At 40.6% G+C, this 27,009-nt stretch overlaps 1 protein-coding gene across 3 annotated transcripts in view; it reads left to right on the top strand.

Annotated features, from left to right (window-relative positions):
• The window catches only part of CDH8 (cadherin 8), a 151,788-nt gene that overhangs the window by 13,240 nt on the left and 111,539 nt on the right, over nt 1–27,009 (top strand). For all 3 annotated transcript variants that reach the window (XR_004418989.2, XM_033069377.2, XM_033069378.2), the window contains exon 2: nt 3,059–3,505. Coding sequence is in view for 2 of the 3 variants with exons in the window: in XM_033069377.2 (XP_032925268.1) it covers nt 3,254–3,505 (252 nt within the window). In the remaining variant the exon portion in view is untranslated. The remainder of the gene's footprint in view (nt 1–3,058; nt 3,506–27,009) is intronic.

The following is a 27,009-nucleotide window of genomic DNA, read 5'->3' as shown; positions in this document are numbered from 1 at the left end:
GTGCAAATTGCTGGGCCACCTATTGAAAAAGTCTTCCATCAGCTCTCAGCCACATACATGGTGTTCTGCTGACAGGAATGGGGCAGAAAAGTAATTTCCAAAATTGGTGAGGAAACCTGCAGGCAATCCCACCTCCCTGCATTGCATAAAGTGCATGCCCTGATTAACTGACAGAGCCTGAATGAGAGTCTGTTTCCCAAATAACTCTTATAAGGCTCTTGCAGTCCAGGTTGAACTGTAGAGAACTTGATCCAGCTCGATAGTTCCACACTGATCACATTCCTCTGCAGAAAAGGGATGTGCCAAAGTCCCACTGAGTTTTTCCTTTGCCCTGCACTGCCCAGCTTTGCTGTCAGTGCTCAGAATCCCCCAACTTTGTGGGCTCTGAGCTTGTGTAACTGTGCTGTTTCACTGAGGGGAGGTTCACGGCATTGTGTGTGCATTGCTGATATTTCTGATGTGGTTTGGACTTATTTGCCTTAAGGTATTGCTGAACACACAGCTCCTGTGAGGACAGCCCAGTCACAGTGAATCTTCTGTATTAGCACCAGTGGATGGGACCTAAATTTGATTGGAGTAAATGAAGAGTAACAAGCAGGAAGTCTGGGGGAGGAACTGAGAAGGGATGCACTGAAATGAACTTAATGCTTTCTAAGGATTGAGAGTGGCAGTGTGAAAACCAAATATCCTGTTCTTTCTCCAACCAAAAGTGTTTCTGGGACTGTTGTATTGTTTTATCTCATTAATTTTGTTTCTTTTAGAAGGCAGGCTATGGAGATTAATTAGGAATTGTTTTTAAAAAGCTTCTTGAATATGAAATGAACTGCTTTATTATGATTGGTCCTGTTGATAAAAAGAACTATGCTGACTTGTGCTGGAAGTGTAAGGAAGTCTGTCATGTCCACTTGGGTCCTTTTCTCTGAGGGGTTTTCAGGGTTTATATACAAAGTGATTTTTCACCAGAAACAGTCTCACTAGAAGGAGAAGAGTACATTACATTTAGCTCTGTTCAAGCCCTAAAAAGTACCCTTAATTTGTGTTTTCAGTTTCTGCCCCCATCCATTTTGAATTTAATCTTGGATGTTGGTTGAAGGTGCTGTCTCTTGCTCTGTTTTACAGTGATTCTATTTCTCCTGTGTTTTGGTTCTTGCTCCATTGAAGAAATTGGGAAAATCTGTGTCCTGGTGGGCACAGGCACCCACTCATCCAGTCAGATGTAAAGAGGATCCCATTTGAGCAAAGCCAATCACTTTGGCTGAAAGTTTGGCTTTTTCTCTCTTTTGATGCCTTCTACCACCAAACGTGCCCCTGGAAATCTCTGTTTAACATGTGCCAGAAAGCAGCAGCAGCAAACTCCATTTAATTCCCAGGACTGAAGAGGCTTTCCAGAGGGTGACTGATGCATCCCATTATTAGACTGCTCCTCTTCCTTTCCTGGGGTTGAGAGAATGTCAAGACATTTAAATCCTCTCTTGCTTCTCACATTTTTCCCCAAAACTTCCTCACGAGAGCTTTCTGTGTTCTCTGATTCCTTTATTTCCACCCCAGTTGGCAATGAGGTCCATAAAGCTGCAGGTTTTCCTGGAATGGATATTCCCCTCATTCTGGATGCATTGTCAAAGCACTGCACTATTAGCTCACCACTCTTCCATGCTGCTTGAGAGATTGAGTTTCACTTTGGTAACAGCTCCTCTTCCCTTCTAACAAGACAAGTTTCTCACAGTTTCAGGTTTTCATGCAACAGATTTCACAGTTGCTTTAGCAATTACTGAAGTTGTATAAGAAAAAATACCTTCTACATTGTTTGCTTTTAAAAGAGCAGCTGACTTTTACTGGTCATGTAAAAGGTGTTCTGCATGTTTATGCCACAAGTTTGTACAAACCACCCCTACCCCCACCAAAAAAACAAACCCAACTAAGCTCTCAGGATTTTCATAAACATGCAACACTAGGAATTAACCTTAAAGTAGAAGAAAACTAGCATAAAACACAGTGTAAGCTTAAAAATAGGCATTCCTACTCTCTTGTATGTAGTGGTTTCTCCTGAGATTGTTTAGATGTGAATCAAAGAAAATGGACCAAGGCTCTTTTCACACAACTCCTAACTGTGGTGCAGCCCTTGTCTCTGAGCCACATCCCATCCAGTTTTCCATGAGATCCATGGCTGCATTTCTGGGCTTGCCCATCCCTCTGGCATCAGCCCTGCTATATTAACTTGCCTTTCCATTTCAAGGAATATTTGCTCTGAGATGAAACGTGGTGTGACCTTTTAGTACATCAAATGGTAGGCAAGGCAAGAAAGACAAAATGCTCCCAAGTGTCCATCTAGGAAAATGTCTTTGAAATGAAACACGGCTGTGTGTTTTCCCTGAAAGTGAAGGAGGGACAGTGAGAACTGTAGTGCAGATGTGCATAAATGAGTTTCCTCAGGTCCTGGTAGGGGTCTGTTTTGGGAATCATGCATTTCAGAGAGCATTTAGCAGCGCTGTTTCTCTGCTGGGCAGTGGTGCTGCTGCAGAGAGGTGATGGCTGGACAGACAGTGGGCTGCTGGGCCCTTGGACACTCAGGAGAAGTTTGGGGTCTTTTTCTTCTTTGTGGAGGAAAGGAGCATAAGAATGCAAGAATATTATTTTGATTTGCTTCTATGACAGAATATGTGTTTGTAATTCAGTGTAGGGTAGTGAGAAGGTTGGGAGCTTCTCCAGACCCTAAGATGAACTGCAAAATCCCAGAATGGTCTGGGCAGGGAGGGACCTTCAGGACCCTCCATTTCCACCTCCCTGCCACGGGTAGGGACACCTTTCACTAGACCAGGTTGCTGCAAGCCCCTCAATATTTTACTGAGTGTGTGTAATCATTCATCTGGGTCTTCTCTTGGTGTTTCAGGCAATGAAAGAATACACAGAATCAACTTAACTATGCAATAATATTATGAACTACAAATTTAAAACCTAACTTGGCTTATTTATGATATGAAAGTAAATAAGATGTTTCAGAATGCTTTTCTAAGCTCTTTAGTCACTGAATTGAACTTTCTTTTTTTCTTTCCCTCACCAGGAATCTTTAATGACTGGAAAACTCAATGGATCATGTTTTTATCATCTAAGCTATTTTTACATTGACTGTGCTGTAAACACATGGAGGAGCTGTAAGTAAATGTTCTGTACTGCGTGATGAATTGGATTGCTGCAGTCTGGAGGAAAGCAAAATAATAATTTCATTTCTGCGGTGATTTGCGTAGCCTGTGGTACAATGCCAGAAAGACTCACGGAAATGCTGATGGATACATGGACCCCATTAATAATATTATGGATTACTGTCCTTCCTTCCATTTATATGGCTCCAGTGAATCAATCTCAAGTGCTACCAGGTGGATCCAGTACAGGACTAAAAAGGCTGAATGAAGAACAAAGAGTTTTGCACCGTTCCAGGAGAGGCTGGGTTTGGAATCAAATGTTTGTATTGGAAGAGTTTTCTGGACCTGAACCAATCCTAGTTGGCCGGGTAAGGCAAGATTTGGGTTTCTTCCTCAGAATGTATAAATGTATGGCATGACAAGATCCCCAGACATTCCGAGTCCTCCAAGGAATTTCAGGTTGAGGTGTTTTGTGATTCCAAAATAGTTCTCTAATATCCATAGATTTGTGCTTTAAGTGTACCTGACTGTAAGGACATGCTTTCCTAGTTAGCTAACTTGCTATTTCCAACAAAAATATGCATATTCCATTTGTCAGAAAACCCATGAGCATGTTCACATCCTTTCTTTTGTATCATTAGTCACCACTCCTCACCTCTGTCAGCTGAAGATTTTTTTCTAAAGCAGTATGTTCCTGTGCATTCCAAAAGGCTGTTACACCTACAGGTCATGTTCCATCTCCCATCTGATGAATCAAGTTGTTTATGCTCTGAGCATTTTTAAAAAACAAGAACCAAAAAGGAAAGTGTGGACTGTACAGCATGTTATGAGGTCCTGGTTTATATGGAGGTCTATGCACACATATGGAATAACATTATTGCCACGGATTTTGTACTTTATTTCAAAGTTAGCAAGATAACACAGGGCAAATGATGATATTTTTCAGTGTCCCAGCTTTTTTGCTGCCCTAAAGCTTTGCTTGTTGCCATGCATTAGTTTATTCTGCAGTGCAGTGTGTTACCTCCAGTCAGTGAATCAGCCTTGCACTTCTGTGAGCCATCTGTATCCATCAGGGATGAATTATCCTTAGAATTATTCTTAGAAAAGAATGATCTGTTCATAAATGCATGCTTGGCAGTGAGCAGGTATAAATACCTTAATTGTTTATCACTAAAGTTCAATTCCTTCTGAACAACCAAGTGCATTATTGTCTCATTAACTGGCTACTGAGGTTGAGTAAAAAAAATCTAGACAAAATTATAGATAACAGTTAATTTCATGGCAATCTTGGAATTTCAATGGATAAATGAATAGCATATAGTATAATGTAGGGACCTTCAATAGCTCTATTTATTATTGAAGAGAACAGAGATCAAGTGCATTCCCAAATCTTCCCCAGTGTAGCCGCTTTCCAGGAGAGATTCAGGGTCAGAAGGTGTAATGAGCTTTCAATCCAGTGACTTTTGGTGCTGTGTCAATTTACATTTATAGCAGGTATTTGGTATCTGTTCTCATTTGTTTCTCTGGGGTTAGTAACATATCTCAATTTCACAGAGATGTGCAATGTGAATATTTCACATCCTAAAATGTTTTATTCAACCCATTCTTTCTGGAATATTTTAGTTGAGCTTTTAAAATTATTTTGAGAAGCTGGGGAGAATCCTGGGTTCGTGCTTTGTGGTGTTTTGATTTTCAGGGTATAGCCAGATCTAAATATTTCTACTATTTTAAGGGGGCTTTTTTGGTGATTATAATATCCTGAATTGTTTGAGTCATTGGTGAATAGAAGTGGGTAGGTTAGACTAAGCCAAACTAAGGAAGACATTATCCTATCTTCTGCTGGCATTTTAAACAGAATTAGCTAAAATGCTGTGACACTCTATTTGTTGAGACTGCTGCATAATTAAAATACTGCATGCTACAGACGGAAATGAGCAAGAAGTGAAGTTTCTTCCCATAGGGAGAAATTTTTGGTTTATTCATTAAACTGACTTAGAATATTTTTGGAATTCTTCTCTCTATTTTTTCTCCCTCTCCAGAAAAATCATCCATATTTCTGAATTACTTTTTTTTTTCCCATGAGTAGTGAGAGTGCTTTCCGGCTGCTGTGCAGCCCGTGGGAGCAGGGGTACTCCACAGCTTTCAGAGCTGCTCTTAATCCTTCCTGACTGGAAAGCAGACACTCACTCCCTCAATTACACCTCTTGGCAATCCTCCCCAAAACTTTAGGGTGTGCAGAATGTCACAAGCAAAGTGTTCTCCTTTTCCATGAATTTGGACTGCTGCTTGTCCTCTGTCACCCTCATTGGTTTTTTTTCCACTGCAATTTAAAAACCACCTCCTGTTCAGAACTCTTAGATTTGCACTTATCTGGTTCCTCCTCCTGGACGCTCTTCCTCCAACCTTTTGAGGTTTTCCCCTGCACACCTGGGCTGTGTCCTTTGTTCTGGGACTTTACTGACTATTTTTTCTGCCCTATGACTTACCTCGATTTTTTTTTTTTTTTTTTTTTTTTTTTTGCTACACTTTGAATGAAGGACACTCAGTAAAACAAGATATAGTGAATCAGTGCAGAGAGTTTAACATTGTGGAGAGAGTGATGCCAAATCTCTGCCCCATTTTTGCTGCCTCTTCTGGATATAAATGTGCTTTTGTCCTGTTACAGAGTATTGCTTGCCATGTGCTTTTTACATGTTGAAAATTCTAGCATAATCTTCAAACAAATCTTTTGTTTGGTGGTTAATTGCTTCAAAGAAAATATTCTAGAAACAAATCTAATTATGTAGATCTTTGTTACGATTTTTCTTCCTACAGTGTTGTAGAGTGTACCGGGTACTTTTCAGTCATGTATGTTTTGTACAAATATTTAATTAGATGCTTTGGAGAATAAATACACAAATAGGCCTTGCACAAACAGAAACAATACACACACAAGCAGAATTTGTTGTATGTTCTCAAATGTACCTTTGAAACCCACTGAAAATTCAGCTCTTAAGAACTGCTCAGAATAGAACTGATACTTAAACAATGGTTTTCGTGTTAGTGGGTGGAAAGGCACTGAGTAGAAGCATTTGGTCCCAATGGAATTTATGGAATATATCAGCAAAATAAAACTGAAAGCTGAGATTAATTTTATAGGATACAAACAGAACACAAATCACTTTGCACATAAAAGTCTGAATGCAGAGTCTGCGAGTTCCTCTCGTTGGTTAAAACGGTCTCATACCAAAGTCTGTGAAGTGCAGAGAAATTTAGCAAGGCAGGATAACAGAGGTCTGTAGGATCTTTTAATAAACTGCTCAGTTTTTCCAGGGGAAACAGCTTGCAGACATGAAGACTCTTCTCCAGAGTTTTAAGTGTTGCAATGCAACTGCACACACTTCAAAGGTGCTTGTTCATTGCTGTTCTGCATGGATATAGAGAAATAAATGCATTCCTAGTGTGTTTGCTGTAATAAATGAAGTAATCTGGGGTGAGACTAATAGGAGGAATTAATGTGAACACCTTTTAAAGTGTGCTGTCTTCCTTCAATGACTCCAGTAAAGGACCGGAGCAAATCTTTTGCTTTCATTCTTGAACCTCTTAGAATGAATTTGCACTTTTAATGCCAATTTTTGTCATTATGTTTGGGAAGATCAAGCTTAAAATGAGCAAGTCGACTTGAGTTTACGTGTCTGTAGAGAAGTGCTTTCTGAATTTATGAGACTTCTCTCTAAAATGCCACAAATATTTGTTTTCCCTTTACCTTTTTTTGGCTATATTAATTTTGCATTTATTATGCCACATGGTATTTTCATAGAATCATGGAATAGAATACCCTGTGTTGGAAGGGATTTCCCCAGGGATTATCCAGCCCAGCCCCTGTCCCTGCAGACCCCTCAGAAATCCCCCTGTGCATCCCTGGAGTGGTGCCCAAACCCTCCCGGAGCTCTGGTAGCCTCAGGGAGGCAGAACCTTTCCCTGATCTTCAGCATAACCATCCCCTGGCACAGCTTCCTGCTCTGTGTCCCTCCTTTGGACATTCTCTAATAGCTTTACATCATTCTTATTTTAATAAATTCCATATTATATTGATCTGTACATATAAGAATGTATTTTTACAAAATAACCTTTTTTGGGTTCATGCAGCGCACATCAAATGAGTTTGGGTTTATTCCCAGAAACAGAATACTGAGCCACAAATTTGCAAATACCCTTTTGTACTTCATTTCTTTTTTCCCCCCTTCACCCACAGAAACAGGTAGGTACTTTACAAAGATTCTGTGTCTCCTTTGGAAGCCTCCCCATCCTGCACAGTGCTGTCAGCAGTTTGCAGCCTCCCCGTGGCTGACAACCTCATCCAAGTGTGGAGTGATATGTCTTGCGACACTGCTGTCCCTGTGGACTTGATTAGTTGGTAGAACTTCTCCTTGCTATACACTGCTGCATTTTCTCTGTCTCCTCTGCATGCACTTCCAGCAGCACGGCAGATGTGCTGTGAAATCTGGGCTGTAGCAAATGCCACTGTTCCTTCACAGGAGACAGCCTCTGAATTCACAATGACATGGGTAATAAAGTGAAAAAGCATCAGGAAGCTGCATTTGGGGTATTGCAGATCCTGTTTTATGTGAGCATGTGTTGTTTAAGTGGGGTTGGACCTGGTTTAATAGATGTTCTTAAGCAAAAATCTGGGGCAGTTAATGCAATAACAGTTGTTTGTAATTAGAATCATAGAATGTCCTCAGGTTGAAGGGATCCACAAGGATCATCCATCCAAGTGCACCTTCTGTGCCTGCCCAGACACCCCAACTCTGCATCCCTGAGTGGTGTCCAAAGGCTCCTGGGGCTCTGTGGGGCTGTGACCATTCCTGGCAGCCTGGGCAGTGCCCAGCACCCTTCCTGTGCCATCTCTCCAGCTCCTTGTTCCAGCCTGTCTGTACATCCAGGGTGCTCCACCCATGTGCAGAATCCAGCACTTGTTTGTCTCTGGTAAAACTCAGAAAGCATGGAGAGAATGAGAGAGAGAATGAGGGCCACAAAAGTTGTTTGTGTTTGTGTTTATGTTTGTGTTCTCTGGCTTACAGAGAAATGAATCCAAATTTAGGTCCAGACACAAAAATCCACCAGAAGCCCCTCAGGCTGGTGCAGTGTCACACCACTCCACTGGCAATGCTCCCCAGGCTGTCCCAGAACCTCCCTGAGACTTTTTGGATTTCCCTGTCTCCAGTCCCAAAATAACACAGTGCCTGTTTGGTCTGTGAGGAGAGATTTGCATGGCAGGGAAGAGCAGCCCCGGTGGCACATCTGTGCTGGTCCAGGGCTCTGAGAAGGTGCTCTGAAAATCCTGGGAGGGAGGAAGCCAGTGAGGCTGTGTTGGTGAGGCTTAGAACCAGCATGGCCAGGTCAGCTCCTTGTGGTGGTGAGCTCAGGGAGGTGTTTTCCTCCTGTGACTCCTGAATGACTTGGTTTGTGACTTTTCACTCCCTTAAATGCAGATTTTCTTGTGTGAGGAATATTATGGGATGAGGGAGCTGGGCAACTTTTGCCGTTTGGATCAACAGAGACTTTTCCCTTGATGTTTGGGGCTTGGGTTCAGGCCTGTAGAGGAGAAACAATTTTCCTGTAGGAGGAGCAGTAAAGAGGCTTTGTGTTTTCAAAGTGTTTCAGGTTGACCTACTGTAAAATCTGAACCTGGAAATGCAGAGAGCACTTACAAATAGCTTGGAGCTGTATGTTCTACATTATCCATGCTCTGTGCAATCCTGTATTTCTTGGCCAACATGCATTTTCTGTTTTCCCCAGGAAATGGTAAAATGTTGCTTGTTTAAAGTCATGACAAGTTCTGTTGAAGTGCAAGTGATGCAAAGAAGCAAAATAAATAAGGTTTTAATTACCAAGTTCCTTCCTCACGTTTTGCTTTTCATTCCTGCCCTGAGCTTGTGATTATGATGCTGCCTGAAAATACTGTTGTACTCAAGTGATGCAAACCAGAAATGTATATAAATAAGGCTAGCAGTATTTTGAGGGATGAATTACACAGTTTCCCTGAGTGAAAAAAATCCTTGTGACTTGTAGGAGCAGCCAAGTCCTAGCATAAGTTGTTTTATAGGATACAGAATAGTCCTACATTAATGCTTTGTTAAAGTTTTCACAGAACAGCAATCACAACACCATGTTAAATAGATTCTACCCTTTTTCCCCCTAATACACACTTGTATGCTTTTCTATGATTTAAACACATGCCATAAAATATTCAGAATCTGCAATGTTGCAAAGTCAACATTGCCTTCTGAGTCTCATATTTTTGTTGTTGTTTTGAAATCATAATTATATACTAATTTTCCTGCTTAAGTTTAATAAATTCCCAGAAGCTAAAATGCATCCATGATTTTGCTGCTGTATTCTTTATGAAGAATATTAATTCCCCCACCTTTTGTGTGCTTGAAAGGGAAGAGGTGATTGTGTACTGCACAGAATACTCCAGTTTGCGTCCTCTCAATCAGCTTGAGAAGAAGGAGTATAACTAGCTAAAAAAACCTCTCTGTAATTAAATGTTACTGCAAAGACAATAACTATAGCAGACAATATTTTACAGAAGTCAGATAAAAGTATTGGGTTTCTAAAAAATATTCCTGAGCCTGCACAACTTTCATTTGTTCATTTTTTTAACTGAGAACAAGTTCCAAGAAGAAATTGAAATATAAAACATAAATTTAAGCAAGAACCATTTGACTGACCTGACAGCATCTACATTTTCTACTACAGTGTAAAACATATTTTACTGATTTCTCTAAGATTTAAGAAACAAGGCACATCTCCAGACACTGCAAATCTCATTTCTGGGAGTATTACTGGATAAGGTTGAACACTTTCATGCTCCTTCATCTCCAGCCTGGGGCATGATATAACCACAATTTAAGCAGAGACACAACTTAAACCCCTTGAACACCAGCTATAGAACAGGACTGGTAATAACTTCAAAGAGGCATTTTATCAGTAACTTATGAACCCAGCATCTTAAAGGGTCAACTGCAAAACACCAGGCACCTCCTCAGCTGCCTGTATTATTTTTGTTTTGTTTTCTTGTTTTTTTGTTTGGGATTGGTGCTTTTTAAAAAGTTATTTCCTTTTTTTTTTTTAATAAAAAGGAGTGGTATAAGTTGCTCCAGCATTATTCACTTAAATTTCTTTGTCATGTTTTTCTAGAGCCATAAAAATTTCTGAAAAAAAGAGTAGGTAATATTGAGCATTTTGTTTGTAAAGAATTAGAAGCTTGTGCGCTTTTCAATATATTGATCTGAAAACTTTATCTTCCTCTCAGTGAAATGCTGTGCAAGTATGCATGCAAAATGCTGAAGTGACACTGTGAAAGATTGAGTTGAGCCTTCCCCATGATATTCTGAGATGCCCTATGATTGTTTAGTCTTTCCAACATTGCTTCAGTAAATGATTTTCAATTTCTACCTGTAGGGCCCACCCCTTGTGCTGTCAGGATGCTTCAGTTCCAGTTGTCAATTTAACTCCCAATTAGTGCCAATTGTGAGGGGAGTTTTTTTGCTAAAAGTTTGTCCTTGCTGAACTAGACAAGCATGTTTCCCATTCATCCATCAGCTCTCAGGTAATGTGATTTCCCAAAAGTGCCAGAATCTGTTTTTCAACCACCAAAGTGAAAGGGAATTTTATTGTTCTCAGGTCCAGACAGGATATTCCTCAATTTGCCATGGATTTGTGTAGCAAAAACCTTAATTTTGTATTGAAGTGAAAAATGCTTTGGGACCAATTCCTTTGGTGGCTGCAGGTTTCCAGTAAGAGCTGTGGAGCTGAAATGGGTGAACTGAGCCACACCTGGGAAAGGCTTTAGAGCTGCTGGCCAGGACTGTATTTTTAGGATGTAATAAATATACAGTCACAGGAATCACAAGAAAAAAAAGTTTTCAAGTAAAAATAATTAGAATGAGTTTGCATAAATTCTCTTTTGTGGAAGTTCTGTTTTAAAAGTTGGGTTTTCTTCCTATTCTGGTAAAGTCAAAGAAGAAAAAGAGAGCCATAGTAGTGGGTGTGGTGCAACAGACCAAGGAATTCTCAGCTGAGGGTCTTTTGTTTGATATTTGGCATTTGGTTTTGGTTGTGGGGCTTTTTTGACAAATCCAGGGATGTTGATGTCGGGCAATTTATGGTGACAGTTTCATTACGGAAATAATTTGCTGCAATAAATATTTTAGGTGGTGTTTAAAAGTAGCCAGTATTTGCAAGCAATGTTAAGTTATGACATAATGATATAATGTCAATGTGTAAGGCATGTAGAATTGTAAAATAAATGCAGATAATTTTCCTGAAGATATTTAGGCAAATATTGATATGTTTGAATAGCCTCTCTGTGATCCCCGAGGAACACCTGTGGTGACACAGAACAATTTAGAACTTTCCTTTTTCCTCAGGACTGCCTCTTAGTGTAAAAATTCCCCTGCAAGGATTTCTTTTAAAGCCTTTATTTTACAGCAGTCATGCCAGCAGCTAAGCAAAAGTAAGTGTAGCTCTCCCAGGAGACTTTCAGTGGCATTCCTGAATTAACCGCAGGGATCATCAGGAGCCACAGAACACATCCCTCTCCTTGCTTGGGGCTCTGAGCTCAGGAGCTGCTTCCCACCCAGCCCCTGGTGAGCAGAGGCAAAGCTGGGGCTGCCTCCAGCCTGGGAATGTGCTGGAATAAAAGGCTGGCTGGCAGAGCATCACTGGAGGCGAGCAGCAGGGCTGCAAGCACAGCCAGCCAAAGGGATTTCAGAGCAGTGCAGGGGCCCCAGTGCTCTGCTGGTTCCAATCCAGAAGCCACATTAGCTAATTCTCCTTTTCCTGCTGAGGGAGCTGCCTGTGTGCAATAGGGGGGCTGCTGCCAGGGAGAAAGGGGCGTTTTCCGAAGGGCAGAACTGGTGGAGCATCAGCAGGGAGGACAGAGGAGCTGAACCCAATCTCTCCCTTTCCATCCTGTTGTTTTCTGAGGCCATCATGCACAAGCATCAGCAGGATCTATGGCATGTGTACCCCCAGCCTAAGTAGGCAGGGTTTTAAAAACAATGGACAAAACCACGGTATTTTTCAAGTAGTTTGGGATAATTGGCAGCAGAATCGGTGCAGCATGAACCTGTGTATTAAAGCTGATGCAAAAGGCTCAGAATCTTGTGGTGCTCACCTCAGAGAGCTTATTTAAAAATCTGCTGCATTTTTACAGAACAAGGTTTCTAAATGAAATTACTGATATACTTGCTGTTTTGCTATTCCCTTTTCACTCTTATTTGCTTTTTGTTTTTTAAAGTTTTTTATTGCCTGTTTTTCAGACTACCTGTTCTCTAATTATTGTTCAGTGTAAAGCATTTCACATCGACCACTTTGCAATTCCTGGTGTTGTCCTGCCATATTGACAAGCAAATACAATGTCCAGAGGCAAAGGGAAAATGCTTGTGCTTCTTTCTTCACCTAAAATCATCTGAAACAAGACTTAATGCCAACACAACATTTCCAACTTGTTCATTTATTTCTGCTAATTAATGGACCTTGATTATGCTGTTGGCTATCCCACATGAACTGAGAGCAGATGCTCTGAATGTACAAGGACTTTTTATTGAGTTTTTGTATGAACAAATGGAAGTTATTTTAATAATTTAAATAATATACCGGGATTTTATTTGGTCTGTAAGTTTAAATTTCTATGGTGTTTTTAGAAGAAATCTCAATGTGAAATTGTTTCTTGGGCAAATTTTTAAAACGTTGTACATGCCCTCAAAGCACCCTCAGCTACAGCAAATGAGGACTGGTGCACCAAGTAGCAGTAAATGTGAAAGCTGTTAAGGCTGCCATTTATATCAAAAAGCCTTGGCTAAAATTTTGATCCATTTTGTTGGGTACGATACAATTCCTGCCTCAAAACTGTTGCTATCTAATTGAGATATGTAATTTATTAATAACTAAAATGAGATATAATAGGAAATATGTGTATACTTCAATATGTTGAATATACTGGCCCAGTGGAGTTATCACAGCTGAAAAATAAAGAAAATGGACAACACTGAATTGCCAGGCATCAATAGGCTTCTCTTTCTGTGTAGTCAACAGCACTGATAATTCCATTCCATAATTATTTTGTAATTGATCTAAATTCTGCCTTTCCAAAAGACCACCTCCTCATTCCTGCCTATCACTGATAAGCCAAGGACTGCATGGAACTGAGCAGTCTGTATGCAAAACCAAATATCTGAATTTTTAAGGGAATTTTTCAGTAAATGTTTCTGTCTAAATCAAATGCATCTGCACAAATCCTGTTGCAGCCAATTCTCTGTTGAGGGACAGACAAATAATAAAGCAAAACTTTGTCAGGCTGCAGGTTGCCTCTGAGACAGCAGGTTCATTGCAGTGCTTTGAGTGGGGGATGAAATGCAAATGTTTTATAGAGTGACAAAAACCATAGGATGGCTGAGGCAGTGTTTATCCCACAGACAACATCTGCTCAGAATCTGGAATATATCTGGAAGTTTTTGTTGAATAGCTGGATAAGACAGGAAATACTTTTCCAACTCTAAACCAGGCAGATGTGGCTCTGTTTTCCAGCTTCCCTAGGCATCCAGTCCATCCTCATGTATTTAATGTAAAGTCTAAAATACAGAGCCAGGGAGGTGAAACGAAGAGCACTGACCACACTGAGATGAAAACTGGTGTGTGTGTGTTGTGTATGATCAGGTTGGTAGGTGTGTCAGGGAATACTGAAGGGATTTCTGTTAAAGGGAACCACAATAACCATAGGGCAGGGGTTTCATTGGGGAAATTGGTGCTCTTACTGGCGTGAAGTTAAGTGTAGGAGCACGAGAAAAACACAGCACTTGGGTGGCTTCCTTGTCAGGTAGAATGGCCACCCTGAGCTCAGCCCAAAGCTTCTCCTGTGCAGGTGAACAATCCCAGCTGTGCCAGCCTTTCCTGCCAGCAGAGTTGCTCCGTGCTCTGCTCATCCTGGAGCCTCCTCTGGGCTCTCTGCAGCAGCTCCAGCTCCTTGCTGTGCTGGCCCAGGGCTGGGGCAGCTCTGCAGGTGCTCAGGGTCTCACCTGAGGGGCAGAGGGGCACAATCCCCCCTGCCCTGCTGCCCACGCTGGGAGATCAGTCCAGGATGAAGTTTCAAAGAATGGTTGGGTTGGAAGGAACCTTAAATCCCACCCAGTGCCACCCCTGCCATGGGGACACCTTCCACTGTCCCCATTGTCCAGGCTGGCCTTGGGCACTGCCAGGGATCCAGGGGCAGCCACAGCTGCTCTGGGCACCCTGTGCCAGCCCTGCCCACCCTCCCAGAGAATAAATTTTCCCCTAATATGCAATCTAAACCTAAATCCATCAGTTTGAAGCCATTCCCCCTTGTCCTGTCTCTCCAGGCTCCTGTAAATAGCCTCTCTCCATCCTTCTTGTGGGCTTCCTTCAGGCACTGCTAGTCCATGTAGATTGACCCCTGTAATATTTGTGACCTTTTCCATTCTTTTAGAAATGCTGTTGAACTTTTCTGTAGTGCCTGTGCCTTCATCCTCAATACAGCAGGATTGGGAGCTGAAAGGGAAAGAGGAAAAAAAAAAAGAGAATGCACTGAAGGTAATTTTGCATGTGGTACCATGTTCTGCTTTGCAATAAGAAAAGATTTCCAACCACTCAGAAATCCTTTATTTTATAATCTCCCCTATTGATCACACCTGTATTGAAATCCTGAATGTGGGAGCTCATATATTCTTTGCTGGGCATCTCAGAAATAATTGGGTTATCATTTATTTCATCAGAGTATCAAAAAGGGGTAATGAGACATCCTTTAATCTTTAGAAGTGTTTTGTCATTCTGTGCCTTACTAACACTGGTCTGGATTCTTTTGGAAATGCAGATTGCTCATTAGGAATGCGTGCAATGAAATAATTTAAAAGAGGGGACGCTCATCCTGGGTATTTCTAAATCTCCACTATTTTCAATTGACTCTTCAGATGAAACATTTCTTGTTAGGGCTGTTTGGAGAGGCATAAAGTGTTTTGTGTGCTAAATCAAAGCTGCTATGGTTTCACTTACAAGAATTAATGACGGTCCATGTTTAAGTAGCAAAGGTATTTTTGTATATAACCTGTCACAGCCAAACTGGGGAAAGGTTTGTCCTTGCTGCTGCTCTGGCCTTTTATTGCAAAGAGCAGGAAGAACAGTCAATGACCACTTATTAATGATTTTCTCTGTCCTTTACTGTAGCTTTAGGTACATTAGGCTCTCAGTAATTATCTCATTCATAATCCTCCATAACAAGTAATACTTTCTGCATCTTGTGAAGCATAACTGGAAAATATTTTCTTTGGATGTACACTATTTCTAGTCTCTCTTTAATATAACTTTCCCCAAGAGTATCTTGCCAAGGAAAAATGAGCAAGCATAATTTTATACAGGTAATCAAATCTCTCAAATGTTGGCACATTTTTCTTTATCTCCACGGGACCAAAAGCTAACCTTCAAATGGACCTAGGCATTAAAGGGGAGGATTTCAGCACAAAATTAGAACTCAAGCTTGTACAAGGCAGCTTGAACACAAAGTGCTATTTTGGGTTATTTGTACTGTATTTGCACTACAGAATATTCCATTTAATTAATGCAGAACTGCAAGGGAACATATATAGACACACACTGTATATTAGTCTAAGTGCATGTGTTGTGTCTTTGTGTATATATAGATATGTCTAATACATTATTTAAACTCTAGCTTATAGCAGCAGTTTACAGCCTTTCTAAATAGTTCTATTCTTGCCCATTTAGAGCTCCAAACCACATCTTGATGCAGGTTTTGTTTTACTGTGTTGAGCAAAATAAATGTGAGGGGGAGGGAAATAAAGGAAGAAATCAGCAAGTCTTTAGATTCCTCTCGGTTGCAATACCCAGCAGAATAGTTAATTTATTCCAAACTTTCTGACATAAATCACGCTGAAGGGGAGACAAGGAAGCCCTAAGGGGCTGCAGATACAAAGCTCAGGACTGGTTTCAGGCTGAACAGACACTTTAATCTGTGCTGGACCTACAATGAAACCTTTCAGCCTCCATTTTTTTGTTGTGGAATTGAACATTCTCATTTCTATTCTCACTCTTTTCAGTATCAAGGGCTCTGGTGAGTACAGAACCCAGGGAAAGATGATACTGAGAGTGCATTTGAGTCCCCAGCTGTAAATAATTCACCAGGACTCTGCAGTGTAGTGTATAACCCAGCAAGATAGCTGCCATGTTCACTGTGCTTAAGCTAAAGGAGACTCTAGATGGCTCAGGGAAGATTTTTTTTTTTCTAGCTTAAAAGTTTGACGTGACTTCAGTTGCATATTTAAATGCAGCAGTTGGTAATTCAGAATTTTATGGTGTGAATATGCTCGTTCTTCAAGACCAGCTTTTGGATGATTTTAAATTCCATTTTCAGTTAGCTAATTTATCCCATGGCTGTCCTATGTAAAGTCTGATAATTGAGGTCAGAATTTGTTTTTTTATGTGCATGGGTCAAGATTTTTCTATTTTGCATTACCATGAAAATACCCACTGAGTTCTTCTAGCTATAACACTTGAATTCTAAGATAACATACTTAGTGATTTTTTTGTAAATTACTGCCTTAATTCAGTGTGAAAACATTGGTATAAATGAGATATTCAGTAATTGGCTTTTTAAACCTGGTGCAAGTATGATTTAAAAAAAAAACCCAAAAACCCAAGAAAGAAAAAAATAATACAGAAGTTGTATTTTTAGCCTGAATTAAGACAGCAGTGGAGATGAGGTGACTTGGTAATAGATTTGATTATCTGTTTCTGGGTTTATTTGTTGATGGAACAAGCTCAGATCAGCTGTCGGTCTGGAATTTGAGTGAAGGTAGGAAGCACAGCTTTGGCTTTGATTCTCTCATGAGACTCACAGCTCAGGCTAGTTGTTCTTTCTTCAGAGGAGCAAGGACCTTCTTCCAAAAGGTCCTGACAGTCTGAGTGGCTCTGTTCTGAAAGTTCTTACCTTTGCACAAAAAAATTGAACATCATGAGCAGAACGAAGACCAGAGATAAGGGGTTTAACTGGGGAAGGGAATTGAGAAGGGTGGGAGCTGCTGTTCAGCTTTCTGTCCTGGGGAGAGGAATTTCAAATTTATGGGTAAAATCCTGGGTGAGGACACTGCCAGCACTTTTCCTGTTTCTCTGAAGGTTGGAACTCTGTCCATCAAACCCTCTGTGAGAGGGTGGGGCTCGTTTTACACCCTGGTGATGTGGAAGGCTCACATTTGTCCAAAGGGATGGCTGCAGCTCTTTTCCAGCCTCGAAAAAGGCACTTCCTTGTTTCAGAGCTGCAGAGAATTCAGGTAGAGTTGCTGAAGCTACAGGTGGATTTTTAAGTCTTTGTGGCTCTCAGAAGCCATCAGGCAATGTCCAGATCAGTGCTGGAGAGCTGACCTCACCTGGACCTGCCAGCTAAATGACCTGGGCGTTGCTTAGGAAATCAAATTTTGCCATCCTCTGATGGCACTTCTTCTTTGGAGGTGAGATGACCTCTAACACTCCTTATTTCCTCTCAATATTCTTTGAACTATACCTCAGACTATTTTATATATAGCTGGGTTTAACATTAGTCAGTGCTTCTTGTGAAGCTTGCACATGCTCTGAGCCTTTCTGTAACTCAGGCCTTGCAGACAAAAGAATGTGTATTTGCACATTTTGCCAAGTCTTAGGGCTGGATAACGTGTTCAAGTTTTAAAATACAAATTAAAAATAATGGAAAGCCCCTGTTAGAGTGCAGACAATGCAGAGGCCACAGCAGGGAAGTCAGAGGGGTGGCATATTCCCTGGCAGAGCACACATGGTGACATCTCTAAAGAGCTGCTGGGCGAGCTCCTGCGAGTTCTGCATTATTTGCTGAACTAGAAATGGTACCATGCACCTTTTCCAGCTGCATTGTGCCTCCCTGCTACTGAAATGAGCTTCCATAAACTTCACTTCAGTGTATTTGACATTTTTTATTGTGTTTTGTACCCCTTTGTCCTGTAAAACAGTGTCCTTTGCACATTCAATTCGTTGCTCAGGGTCAGCTTCAAAAGGTTCAAGAACTTGGTGGAGCACTTCTGTTGTAAGAGAATGAAACCTTTGCTCCTCATACTTATTTTTCTCCTTCTCTGCATTGCTTTATGCTGATAAGAAAACTGAAGTTTGAGAGAGATAATTTTTTTAAAATCCTTTGCCATTTACTTTCAATTTTGTCCAAGTGCAGCATATGTGTGCTGACTCCATGTTCAGTATTATCATCAGGGCAACCTAGGGAGTGGGAACAAAGGATTGTGGGAATAGCAAAAAGGAAGATTTCAAAGGAATTAATCTTTATTTTACTCTTTTTTTTTTTTTTTTAAGTTTTCCAGCTGTTCATTGTCATTTAAGATGCTGATCAGCTTCACAAATGGATGAGACTTTCTCTGTTGGAAAATAGGAATTTCAGAAAATTAGTTTCTTTCTAAACTTAGGAGATTAATATTTGAGCTGAATAGAGACTCTGTGCTGTTGCAGTTGTTTGTTTGAGACATCTATTGTTCTTGGAATTCTCTTGGAGCTCAGTGAACATTTGCATTACAACAAACACCTTTTATTCCCAAGACTTTGACACAGCCAGGCAGGTCTGGAGCAGGAGCTTGCTGCTTCTGTGCTCTTCTTAGTATTCATCTTAATTCATCACACTGGATTCATGTGGCATAAAAACGGGATGCACTTCACTGAAAATGTGTGAATATATCCTCAGAAATGTGCAGTTGGGTGTACCCTGAGATGAGAGAGTCACTTTTAGTATCTATATTGGCTTTTGAAGCAGCAATAAAGGAAACTGCAATAATAACTGAGCACTTGTGACTGGCAAACACACTCCTGCAGTTCAGAACTGGAATATGAATGGGCACCACAGGAGGTTTGCCCATTTCTGATGGAAACAGTTTTAACAGCTTGAATTTATGAATCTGCTCAGTGCAAATGAGACTTTATTATGCTGAGAGTCCAAAAATGATGCTTCATTTATTAAATTAATACAAAAATTGTATTCAGATAGTGTTAGAGAGTTTTGCAGGCCTTCCTGAATATCAGAGCTGAGATCATTGACTTGGGTTATGGGAGGTAATGGTGAAAACAGAACAAGCTGCCAAAAACTTCCTATTCTTTGCTTGATTGAAATGAATGTGTATTTGGAACAGCACCTGTCACAGTTTCCCAATCTGTGCACTAGAGAAAATGGTGCTTGAAAATTCTGGGTTTGTTTAATGAAAGCTTTTTGTAATTTTTTTTTGCTCTGTAAAAAAGCTTTTGCCCTTTTCAGATTATTCCTCCAGCACATGGGTCGGGTGCAGTTATTGCTGCAGGATTTGAAGCACTGACATGGACCCTAGTACAGTCTGAAGTAGCTTCAAATTTCCGTGGGTATGGCAGAATTCACAACACAAAATTCAGGCAAATTTGATACCTAGTGCCACATCACTGTGAGCCTTGTTGCCAGATTTGGGTATCTAGTCTGCCAGCTGCACTGTGCACTGCCCAGCTCATTCAAACCATATGTCTTGAGCAAACAATCAGCAAAGTGTGTTAAAAGCTCGGAGAAGTGCCACATTAGCCACACGTCAGCCAGCTGCATGTCCCGCCCTATTGATTTCAATAAAAGCTTACCCCTTCAAAACGGTTTTTTTTTTACTTCAAAACTGATTTTTTTACTTCTTTGTTCTAAAAATATGGCTTAAATAAGATCTGTGCATCCACAGTTAGGTTCACAGCAACAAAATCACTCTATCTGCAAAATAATATTGAAATTTTGGTCCAGTTGTGAAAGTTTCCCTAGAGACAGAGGAATCCATTACAAGCTTTTCTGTAGCTGGGAAGGAAACAGTCACTCATGAGCACCCTAAAGCCATTTGTAGCACATATTCTTCATTCTCTTGAGGGACTCTTGCCCAAAGTAGAGTGCTCAGTCTTGTGCCATAAGAAAAATGAAAAATGCATGTGTGCTTTTCTCCCTTTTGTTGGATATAGCCAATGCTTACCCTGCTGGAGTCGCTACCCTGGGGCTGTTTGCAAGAGTGAGTCAAGAATACACTAGCAGTAATAAACATGTAAACTGTGTGTTTGGATGGCTCCCTACTTCTGTGAGGCACTACTTTGTCTCCACGCTTCTGTATATTTGTTTTATGTGTCCTGGTTAAAATGGATTCTCTGGTGTTTAGATTTATACAGGCATGGATTGTTATTATCTGCATATTAGAAGAAGGGGTGAATATGAAAAATAAGAGATAGCAGTGCCATTGTGACAGGTACAAAATACTTTCTCGAGGTCTAGGGTAGTATTGTTTTAGATTCCATTTTGTGGGGTTTAAAACCCACAAGAACAATGCATATTAATACAAACGTTACAGCATCTCTGAGCGGAAATATTTTGTTCCAAGCTCTCTTAGCTTAATAAAAAAGGGTATATTCTCGATGAAACATTTTCATTGCTAATTCTTACCTACACAGTCTTCTTCTTTGATCATCTGAAATATTTTATCAAGAGAAACCAATGTTGCAAGTACTAAGGCAGAGCGGCAGAGCAGCCTGCTGGGGTTAGTTGTCTGTTCTCCACAGTGCTCACAGTTAAGCCAAAGTGAGGCATAATTAGGCAGGTAAATTCAATCTACTTTCTAGCAGTCAAACTGATTTATACCATTATTAATATCCCCCTGCAATGTTAGGGGAGAAAAAAAAATCCTTACATATTAGGGATGGTAGAGAATCTGACAGACTTTTATTGTTTCTTTTGACTGGAGCTTCTTGGTGCCCAGGAAAGGCTGAGGGAGCTGGGGCTGCTCAGCCTGGAGAGGAGCCCCAGCTGAGAGGGGCTTAGCCTTGGGTGTCCCTGGGTGTCTCTGTCCATCCCTGTGTGTCCCTGGGTAGAGGTCATGAGTTCAATCCTCACACCACTTGTAATGGGTTAACTGCACCACTTAATTAGTGCTTTGTCTTAATTTTCTTCTGTCTTCACTCAGAGTGAGCATTAAAACCACAAAGAAGATGAATTTTCTTGTGCTGGGGCTTGGTTGTTTATTAAATCTTATCTAAAGTACAGAGTGTTCTACAACACTTCCAGCTATCAGCTAAAAGTGAGCAAAATGGAGATGAACTTAGCTGGTTACAAGGTCTTTTAAAGCTAAACAGCCCAATAAAGACCTAACACCTATATTATTTATACTTTTGACCCAATAACCACACTCCTGTGACCCTCAGTGCAGCACTAACTGTCCAGCCACAAACCACTGCCTGAAATAATGGAGAAGGAAGAGGAACCAAGGTTCCCAAGAACCTTGATCTTGTCCCATACCTACTACTATATTCTAAAAACCCCAAATTCCAAATCCTTCACCATGTGAAATTGCACACATCCATTCTGACTACACAACCATGACTCTAACTCTATCCCTCACATTTGGAGCCTTCTCCAAGGCCTCAGGTCACAAGCAGTGTTCTCCTGGGGGTCAGTGCCAGAAAGCACAGAAAGCTCAAAACTCTCAGGGTTCTGGGTTCCAGCACCTGTGTGTCCTTGTGTGTCCCTATCTGTCTCTGTCTGTCTGTCTGTCCCTGTCTGTCCCTGTCTGTCTGTCCCTGTCTGTCTGTCCCTGTCTGTCCCTGTCCCTGTCTGTCCCTGTCTGTCCCTGTCTGTCTGTCCCTGTCTGTCTGTCCCTGTGTGCAGCAGGCTCAGGGCAGTCCCAGGCTCTCTCTGCTCTGGTCCCAGCAATGGCCCCAGAGCCACGGGCAGGGGCTGAGCCCAGGAGCTGCCCCTGCACAGGAGGCACAACTTGTGCCCTGGGCAGTGCCAGCCCTGAGCAGAGTGTGCAGAGAGGCTGTGGAGTCTCCTCCCTGGGGATATTCCAGAGCCCCACGGACACTGTGCAGTGCCCTGTGCTCTGAGATGGCCCTGCTGGAGCAGGGAGGTTACACCAGAGCAACCCCTCCAGCCTCACCTATCCTGAGGCTGTGTTTTATTTCTCTGTTGCTCTATGAAAGTTCTCACAGCAAATACAAATGACAAGAACACAGTTCCACTCTGCAGGCCTTGGGCTGTGCAATAGATGTAACACACCATTGTTTATCCTTTGTTGCTGCTCGTCTCATCTCATCACAGACCTTTAATGACTTTATTGGGTCATTTATTGGCTCAGCTTCCAGTTTCCTTTTTCCTTCCATTCGAGGTCATTCAGACAGAGTCCATCTTTAATTGGAACAAAGGATCTCGCTATTCTACGTAGCTTAAAATGACTAAAGCTCCTCCTTTGTGCAGTAGTTCTGGATAGTTGCTCTCCTCCAAATTCTGGTCCCCAGTATTAACAATGTCGTACACAGTTCAAGACACTGACAAATTCTTGGAGCTTTACTGTACCTGTGGTGGAAGTGGCTGAAAATCCAACAGCCTTTTACCAGGTCTTGACTGTGGCTATGAAGTCTGAAGATAGGTCTGCAGAGACATAATAGCTGATAAAAATACATGGTTATGAAGGTTGCTTCAAGGTTGGGATGTGGCTCCCTGCAGAAGAATTCCCTCAGTGTTAAACTGATACTACACTGGACGAGAGCCACAAGCTCTACACTTGCTCTTAAAAACTTGGAGCTGGAGATCTTCTCAGAGAATACATCTGTATTGCTAATTTGCACCTTGAAGGAGGGAATTGGCTGGAGAGTTGGTGAGAATTAATAAATTGATTCACAGTGGGTTGACAACTCCCTGTGTCTGACTTTCTGTGAAACATCTGTGGGTGATGCCACCACCAAATTTGACTGCTGGCTCGCAAGCTGGTCTGCTATCAATATGTGATTAGAAACCTGTTGGTCAGATGAATGAACTGGGTTAGTAGCACTGTTTTCCAGATTAGTTTTTCTAGCTTTGAATGGGTGATAAAGGGGCTGGAGCAGAGCAAGGAAAAACCTGCTTCTTCAACAAATATCATCTCTGCTGATTCTCACAGATGTGCAAGTGGAATACTGCAGCAGAAATTCAAGCCCAAATCTCAAAGATTTATCCAGAAAATATTTTTTTTTAATAAAAAGTTTTCTTTTTATGGTTTTAGAGAGAAAAATAATGAAGATGAGTAAGTTTTAGCAAGTATTATAAGGTGACATTTCTAGCAGCTAAATCATTAAACGCACTCATTTGTAAACATCATTGATAGAGATGACAAGTTGTATAGATCCCAATTCTTCTCTTCTTGTCATGAGGAGTAGTGATTTATTATTTGAGTAATCATGCAGCACAACATAGGATTTAGATTCCCCAAGAAAAAGATTTGCAATGTTTATGAATGTATGGATGTGTTAGTATTTCATCATTAGAAAATTATGAACTCAGAAAAAAACACCCCATTAGTTTCAAAACTGTGATGCTTTTACACTGAATAAAGCTGTAATGTAAACCAGACAGGCAGACCTGTGAATCAAATGCTCACGAACATCACATATTTAAGACTTTCCTGGTTTCCTGCTATAGACAAAGAATGCTCATGTTTGTGCCACTTCAATCCATGATGAAGGTGCAGCATGTACTCAGGAAAATGTCCTTATGTTGAGCACACTTAATAAGTATAATTGCACTTTTTCTTGTTTTCTCATCCTGGGAATTGTCCAGTTTCATGCAAAGATTAAATGAGACAAGAGACTCAGATGCTCTGGCAGTCTAGACTTGGTGCTGAAGAATGAATGCATTAAATATATGAAATTCCTAGCTGGTATTTTTTTGCAAAGGAAAACATAACATGATGCAATTATACAATATGGGCATTTAAATTTATTCAGCCCTTGTAGAATGGGCCTGTGGCTCCTTTTTTCCCCCCAAACAGACATTATTGCAGCTTTATTCTGAGAAGCAATTTGCCATATCACAGCTGGCCATCAGTGAGGCATTGTAGGGCTAATTCTGGCTGGCCCTCAGTGAGGAGCTGTGATTCCCTCGTGCTGCTCCGTGCCAGGACACACACTCAGCTCTCAGTAAGGAGCACTGGATGTGGATTTGTGGGGAGCACAAGCTGCAAGTTTGTTTTTTCAGGCTAAAGGGAAGGACTATTAACCACAAACTCTAGAGCCTGTGATTTTATAATTGGAAATCAATTGGGCAAAGCCTAGTTTTGCATATGCGACCTCTTCTTGTGACTGGATCCCAGAATGGTTTTCTCCTGAAATGATTTGCTTAACAATTTTACATTAACGGGTAATCTATTTGCAAAATCAATTTGAAATATCAAATTACCTGTGTGCTTTTGGCGAGCACATAGGAAAAAAAGGTTTAACCAACATGGAATTATCTGAATGGTGTTTTTGGTTTTTTTTGTTTTTTTTTTTGGTTTTTTTTGTCATTTACATTTTAATCTCATTGTTCATTTGCTTTAATTAAAAGCCATCACAAAAGTTGCAGTGACTTTGGTAAGGGCACAGTGGGGCTGATTACATCTGGAGTTTATATTGTTCTCTTGTGTCCAAGGAGGGTAAAATACAGCTCCAGTGGGTTAGGCCAGATGTTGCTAAAAGAGTTCTGCTCAACTGATTTGGCCACCATGGGCCTGTGTGGTGGTGTGGACTCATTTCTGTGCTGATTACCCTGTGTTTGGGAATGCTCAGGTGGCAGGGATACAACACTTCCTATTTTTCTATTTTCTATTATTCTATTTCCTATTATTATTATTATTATTATGCACAAAGAACTGTTTATCTCTCTGGAAAGAAGGTGCCTGGCCAGTGCATTTAATACCAATGACTTTCAGATTCAGGGCTGGAGGAACAGGACCCAAAATCTGTTTGGCTTCCTGGAAAGTAAAGCACACAAACTGTTATAGGTGACAAATCCTCAGGGGCCAGAGCGGGGCCAGTGTTATTTAATATCTGCATTAACGACACAGATGAATGGATGGAATGCGTGCATTGGATCAGAGATTAGGAAGAATCCCTGGCAGTGCCCAAGGGATGGGGCTTGGAGCAGCCTGGGACAGTGGAAGTGTCCCTGCCACTGTTGCTTTTTCCTGTATTTACAGTGCTTGATCTTATACAAACATATCAACATGGCAATGTCTAAAATATGTTGCTGTTCTGGTTAATTTTATGTTGGAAATGGAAAGCTCTTCCCATGTTAAAGGGGGAATTCCTAATAATCAAACTCAGTAAAATTATTGAGGATTTTTAATTTGCAATAATTAATTGATTGTGGTGGTAGCAATTTATAATTTATAATAATCAGTTGGGTTTTCTCTTTTTGCCTGAGGTCTCATTATCTGTGCAAGCTTATTATTTACTACCCAGAGTAGTGCTGTTGTAAAATGTGCAAGAATATCTGAGATTTGTAGTATGATAGGGCTGAATTGGATTGAATTGGATCTAAGTAACTGCAGATGTGGCTGGTTTCATCTTTATCAGTTCATCTAAGCTTTTGCACTTAAAGGCTTCTGTCAGTTCAAAGCACAGGCACTGCTTGGTTGAACAGAGCTAAACCACGGTAGCACTTCTTAGCCTTTCAAAAATAATTCTAATTTTAATTCAAACATATGTACTACAGAACTTGGAGGAGTTTAGATATGCATCAATTAAAAATTCCTCTCTGCTTTTATAATATAAGGAGGCACAAAAAAAGGAAACATATCAAAGCTCTTGAAGTTTAATTTTAGTTTTCTCAAAAAATGCATCTTCTTTCCATGTGAACAAATATAATTGAGTTCTTTTCCCATTCCCTTGCTTAAAATAAAGAAAAAAAATCACTAAAAAATAAATCAAGATTTAGCATCAAAGAGCAATTTTGTCAATACAGGCATTTGGGGAGATTCTTAGAATGTTGGAATAATTATAATATTGGATTTCTGTTCAGCATAGGGATAGACAAAAATTCACCACTCCAGAGCATACTGAGATATCTGAGTCCATTTCTGCTTTTGGAATGATGGCAGAGCCTGCAACTGCAACAGGGTTAAAATGGCTTTTTAAAAAAAATTTTTCTTTTTTTTTTTTTTTTTGCCTTGGGTTTTGGTTTGTTCACATCTCCAAATCTGATAGTTTGTGCTTCAACTGGACATCATGGCACATTCAGAGGAGAGTTGAATCCTTTCTTTTGATTGTGTTTTTTTTCCAAAGGGCAGAAATATGGGCCAGATATGGATCCCAAATAGATTGCTTCAAAAGGAGCATCAGATTTATGGCTGGAGATTTCCACAGTGAGAGCAAATTCAGCATAATTCATTTGCTAGTGAGATGTATTCAAAGCAATCCCAGAAGGGGCTGTGCACAGGAATGTCTGGGTTTGTGCATCAAAACTTGTAATCCAAAATCCTTTGGCCAAGGTAGGGCCTGTGAAAGATAAGCAGGAAGAAATTATTACGAAGAGATTGTTAAAAAACTAAGGAGATCTGAGGTCTAATAATTTCTTTTCCCTTCCCAAAACTCAGTCCTTCAGCTTTCACATTCCTGTGTGGTATTTGCCATTTATGAACACTTGACTTGACTCTTAATGATATCTTATATAAGGTGGAAATATGTTTTGAAATGTAATATTCTGAGATTTTGGATTGCTGAGGAACTGGGTCTCCTGTCACTAGGAATGATGCAATGTAATTTACGAGAAGATATGGGGATGTTTGTCATCCTGTGATACAGCTCAAAGATTTTCCTTACAAACTAAAAAAAAAAAAGAAAAATAAAAAAATAAAGGTCTTTCTAAATCTTACACAAGAAGAGTCTCTGCAGGTATTCTCAATGTGGAATTTACTCAGTCTTAACTCTTCCTGCTGGGATTATTTATTCAAATTGTGCAGACAGATGCAGAGTCATAGTTGTGACGTCCTTTATCACGGACACACAACACACAATTTTGTTT

The sequence above is a fragment of the Catharus ustulatus genome, chromosome 11 (genome assembly GCF_009819885.2).
Source record: "Catharus ustulatus isolate bCatUst1 chromosome 11, bCatUst1.pri.v2, whole genome shotgun sequence".
Lineage (NCBI taxonomy): Eukaryota > Metazoa > Chordata > Aves > Passeriformes > Turdidae > Catharus > Catharus ustulatus.
This window is presented reverse-complemented; position numbering and strand designations above follow the sequence as displayed.